Source organism: Triticum dicoccoides, chromosome 4A, assembly GCF_002162155.2.
Source record: "Triticum dicoccoides isolate Atlit2015 ecotype Zavitan chromosome 4A, WEW_v2.0, whole genome shotgun sequence".
Taxonomy (NCBI): domain Eukaryota; kingdom Viridiplantae; phylum Streptophyta; class Magnoliopsida; order Poales; family Poaceae; genus Triticum; species Triticum dicoccoides.
This window is the reverse complement of record NC_041386.1, coordinates 123,804,793-123,810,474: the sequence shown is the minus strand read 5'-3', so window position 1 is coordinate 123,810,474 and position 5,682 is coordinate 123,804,793. Positions and strand designations below refer to the sequence as shown.

Sequence of the window (5,682 nt, the reverse complement as noted above, 5' to 3'; positions counted from 1 at the left end):
TTCTCAAAAACTGAGGGAAATACTTACGCTACTTTGCTGCATCATCCCTTCCTCTTCGGGGAAAACCAACGCAGTGCTCAAGATGTAGCACCTGGCAACAATGACAAGTACGGCAACCAGCAGTGCGGAGAGAATCAAGCTGACGCCAGATAGCAGAACTCTGAGCATAGAAATCGTCAACACTGGAGTCACCCTGCTGAAGAGCATGTTCCTGCCGGACCACAGATAGATATAAGGCATCACCAGAGGGCTGATAGCGCTGACGAAGGCGGGTCCACATCTTAGATACGGTACGGAGCCCCAAGAACTCAGAGGCAAACAGATGCAGAACACTAGCAGTGAGAACAACTACAGCACGAGCATCCTCATCAAGCCACTGAATGTTAGCAGAAAGAGCCTCATGATAAGTCTGAAGAGTCTCCTCATAAGTCGAAACCTGCGCATCATAAGCATGGACGGCAGCGTCATCTGCAAGCTTAGCTGCATCCTTTGCAGTTTGATCAGCATTGGCAGCAAGAACCGGTAGCGTCGGTGGAGTAGGGGCCATAGGTGGAACCGGACACGGCGGCAACAGACCTCGCCAGAAAGAACTCCCCAAAGACGAATCCCACGCATATGAATGCGCATGAAGCCAACAAACTCGATGTAGTTAGTTCCATCAAAGATCACCGAACAACGAGGAACTGCGACATAGCCTGACGGTGTAGACAATTTTTTTGCATTCGCCGGGGAGACAGCAGTACAAACAGAGGGTCCTGACGATCGGTCGCAGTCAATGTTCGCGGCGGCAACAGATGGATGGGACGAGAACAGCACCAGGGACGAAATCCACCGGCCGCTGTGCTGACTTCGTGAGAACACCAGCAGATGGATCGAATCCGCCGGCCGCTGTGTTGACTTCGTGAGAATACCAGCAGATGGATCGAGTGTGCAGCAGATGGATCGAACACCAGCAGATGGATCGAGCGCAGCAGGCGTTCTGGATCGAGCGCAGCAGGTGTGGGCAATCGATCCGGAGTGGCGCGGTGACTGAATCCTCGATCTGGACTGACTGGCGGGACGGGCGGGAGCTGGAACGGGGCGGCGGCGGGAGTCTCGATCTTGGGAGGCCGCATGGATGGGTGACTCGATCGGGACCGTGGAGGCAGACGGGGGTGGGCGAGAGAAGAACAGGAGTCAGCGGCCGCCGAAGATGAAGGCGTCGCGACGGTGGATCAACAACACGAGTTGCGTGTGCGAGAAAATTGACCTAGCTCTAATACCATGTTAAAAAATATGCAACTTGTATTTCCAGGAGGCCATAGGCCAATATATATACATGTACAGGTGTGGAATATATACAGGAAACCCCTTATACAATAGGGTAAATACGAAAGGTTACATGGCTATATATATACTCTAACAAAAACGACCCATAAATATTTGTACTGGGTGGTCCGATACTTTTGGCCATCCAACGGCATGCACAAAATCTGTCGGAACATATTCTAACATGGGAGGTATGAGGGAGTACAGATACGCTGCAGACACGCCAACTCCACCTCAAACCCCACCAGAAACCACCTTTTCTCCTCCTCTCTTCTTTCTCCTCTTTTTATTGGATAAGGGGTGGACATTTGGTGGAAATGGTTGGATGGTGGCTAGCTTACCACTACTGAGGACTCCCAAGAGCTCTTATCTACGGAGTCATTTGGCACCTCGATGTCGACTCATCACATCCTGGGGTTGGATAATTTTCTCAAGGGTTCAGTTGTTCGCCGATGAAAGTGATACATGAGTTGGGTTTACAACATCGTGAGATAGATCGGTTCCTATCAGCGGTTGGTGTTCAAGGGAGAACTCAGAGGAGCCAACCCTAGTATGAGACAATAGGGTTGGATCAACCTATGGCGTCCTAGTTGTTATGCCAGTAGCAGCGCTGAGCAGCTAAGTTGGTATGGAAAAACTATTGCGTGGTGGAAAGTCCTTCTCTATACAGGTTCGGTATGAGGTTTTTGAATGGAATTCGAGGTATAAGCATCAACTTGTGTGAAGAGATCTCAAACGCGTCCGTGGACATTTGGCGATGTTCATTTAATGAAACGCGATGGAGTTGCCCTCAAATTAGACATGTGCATGGACAAGCCGGCCCAGAGGCCCGAGCCTGAAGGGCTCGGGCTCCATTTTCTACATCGAAGCCTGGCCCAAAAGCCTAAAAAAGCCCAAAATGGCAACACATATATATTTTATTCGAAATATAGGTATATTACATTATTTTGATATCCTAAATATAATTATTTAAATTGAAAGTGCCATGGTTCATGTGTTTTGGGCTGGGCTTGGACTTGGGATTTTTTGCTTCAGGCTTTCACAGGCCCGGGCTAAAACCCAGCCCGTCCCGGGGTATATGATCAGGTTTACCTCAAATCACCACTTGGTGCTCGCTGAGATCAGATTTGGCACTGGCCCAAAATGCGGGGAAGCCATTAACTTGTCAAACGAAACCTGTTTTATCACGGAAAATGTAGACAAGCCACTGTCACACAAACGCTTATATTAGCACAAACTAAAGCAAAGCCCATGGACGACCTTTTTGAGTCACGCTTGTACCACGCGAAGAACAAAAATAAGAATCAGCCCCAAGTTTCAAGCAAAAAGACAGGAATTGTCATCGATGTCACGCCAGCTGAGAGGGGCGCCCACTGTTGATGGCACCGGTCGACACGAGGAACAAGAGAACAACAGAAATGGCAGGCGCTCAGGGAGAACATAGGACTCGCAGAATTGCATGGTTAATTAGTGAAAAAGTTACTCCCTCCATTTTAAAATATAGTACGCCCACGTTTTCTAAGGTCTAACTTCAACCATAAATTTAACCAACGAGACCGACTACGGTGGGAGAAAAAAATTATATAATTAAAAACTTCTTTTGAATACGAATTCACTGCTATAACTTTTGCTTCTGCCGCAGTCGGTCTCGTTGGTTGAATTTAAGGTCAAAGTTAAAGCACAAAAATAGATGAAGCACTATATTTTGGAACGGAGGACATACAGTATAGAACCATTCACCAATATGGTTACCAACATGCATTTCACACACACCATCGACAGGAAAGCCACGATTGAGTTTGCCCGCAAGAGTCCAAAAAGTGTATGAATATGGGCATATATGAGCCCACTTTAAAAAACTTATTTCTAAATGCCCAAAAATTCTAAAAAAAGTCTCGCGCACGCAATCTTGACATTCTATGGGCAGCAGAAAGTTTCATGGAAAAGTAACTTTTTCTTTGGCTTGTGCAAAAAAGACAAAAAAAAAGTCATGAAATGCGATTTAGAAGCACTGAATTTTGTTTTTTGCGGAGGCAAAAAAGAAATAGTTTTTTGTCACAAAACTTTGTGCCGCGCGCACATATCTGTGATGATGTATGTGAGAAATGTTTTTAAAGTTTTTTAACGTTTTAAAACGTGTTTAAAATGTATATTTTGAAAAGTGGGTTCATATGCCATGTGTGCTGGACGTACTCTCTCGCAAGAGTGCTCGTTATTACTAGCACACTTGTCCCCAAAAAGTTGCTAGGCGGAGTGCAGGACTGCAGGTGGCCAAGCCGCGTGCTGGGGCAGGGACACGTACGCCACCTCCAAAGCAAACCAGAACAGTTACTACTAAAAACAACCGAAGTCTTGTCTATATAAACGGACGTGTACACGATCTTGCAATCCAAATCAACCACCCACCCCATCCAGGCGCTTCTCGCTTTCGGAAAAAGGAAAGGAAGAACAGAGAAAGAAAGAAGCCAGAAAGCCTCGAGTGAAGTGAGCCATGGCCTCAGCAACGTTCATAGAGGTGATCCTCGCCATCATCCTGCCTCCGGTCGGCGTCTTCCTGCGCTACGGCCTCGCCGTAAGTGGCTACTCTTTCTAATTCGTACGGGTTTCGCCGTGCCTTGTTTGCAGTCTCCTATCTGATCTGGTTATTACTGCTGCGGATGTGTCGATTCAGGTGGAGTTCTGGATCTGTCTCTTGCTGACCTTACTGGGGTACATACCGGGGATCATCTACGCGGTGTATGTGCTGGTGGCTTAAGCAACGGCCTCTGCTGCAGGGTCCAGCCCTGGACGCGCGGGCGGCTGTGCAAGAGCAACAGATGCTGTGTTCAGAGACCATGTGTTGATCAGTTCGTGCTTGTTTATGTATGTATTGATTGAGTATTGTGGATTTTTCTTTCTTTGGGACTCGGTATTGTTGACCTGTGATGTGATGAGTGTGCTTGTGATCTTAAATTTAAAGTATTGGACGTCGAAATGATCCTTCTGAAGCAATCGAAGTTGAATGGCAGTGTTGCTGAAAGTTTCTCCAAAGGCACTACTGCTTGATGAAGCCACTTCCGAGAGGAAAGAAGGCCTTAAGCAAATAATGAACTGATATGATGCTACTTCCAACCGAATTTTCTTCTGCGATTTTACAAAGTGCATTTTCACACACACACACACACACACACACACACACACACACACACACACACACACACACACACACACAGGGGAAACAAAGCCCGTTGCAACTAGTCTATCTAGGAGAAGTGTTCAGTGCTCAATGACCCATGAGTCGGCACTGACCCAAGATGCAGGGAAAGCAATGGTCCCATTTGCCCTCCCAATCATTAACTTGTCGAACCAAACCTGCTTTATTACGAAATTGAAGAAATAAGTCACTGTCGACCTCTACGTGTCCCACACGACAGTAGGCATAAGTTCCAAAGAAGAAAAAGGAAGAGAGGAATCGGCATCGACGTCGCGCCAGCAAAGAGGGTATCGCCCGCTCGTGTGGTGCCATCCGTCGACATGAGAAACAAGCCAAAATGGAGCCTCCCAAACTACGCCGAGACAACAACAAAAATGCCAACCAGGCGCACAGGGAGAACACGCCCAAAAGAAATCAACTGTGCAGTTCAGTATCACAATTTTCAACCTAGCATCATTCTAAAAAAAAAAAAAATCCCCACCAGCATGCAGAGTCGCCTTAAGTTCCCGATCGGTGTAATAACCGCGGCCATTTTTAGTCAAAAGGGCGCGTCTAGAAGAATTGTCATCCCACGGCCGATCGGCATGACTTTTAGAGGCTGCTCTAAATCGAGTCCACAAGTCTTTTTTTTTTTGAAAGTGGCCATACTAGGCTTTCATTTCATTAGCAGGAGAGAGCGGGGAACAAAGTTCGATCAAGTGATCGGAGGAGTGGGGAGAAAGTTACACGGCCAGCCTGTCAAACTCAAAGCTGGCCAAAAGCCATGATCGCTATGTTTCATGGCACGTCCCCGAAGGGGTGCGAAATACATTTGGCTCCGGCAATTCTCCACCGCTCCATGTCGCGGCGGCAGGCTGCCGTGATGTTGCTAGTGCATGGTGCTTTGCCTCTGAAAGTGCATGCGTTGCGCTCCAGCCAGATGTGCCAGATCACCAAGGCGAGCAACGATCTGGTTCCCTTTTTCATGCCAGAGTCAGCTCCATCGATGATCATGCGGACCCGCTCTATGGTGGATTCACCCACACTCCATGTGGTGTGGCCTAGAGCGGAGCAGCCCACCCAAGATGCCACCTGGTTCCAAACTTGAACAGTGACGGTGCACTCCCACAAGAGATGTGACGAGGTCTTGAGATTTCGGAGACAAAGTTGACAGAAGTAGTTGTTGGCCCAACCTCGTCTTT

General features: G+C 47.7%; 1 protein-coding gene across 1 annotated transcript; it reads left to right on the top strand.

Annotated features, from left to right (window-relative positions):
- The first annotated feature begins 3,687 nt into the window (after positions 1-3,687).
- On the top strand, positions 3,688-4,299 carry LOC119288763 (low temperature-induced protein lt101.2). Its single transcript, XM_037568314.1, has 2 exons — positions 3,688-3,880; positions 3,980-4,299. The coding sequence occupies exons 1-2, from the start codon at positions 3,800-3,802 to the stop codon at positions 4,061-4,063; spliced, it is 165 nt and encodes a 54-aa protein (XP_037424211.1). The 5' UTR covers positions 3,688-3,799; the 3' UTR covers positions 4,064-4,299.
- Positions 4,300-5,682: the final 1,383 nt, after the last annotated feature.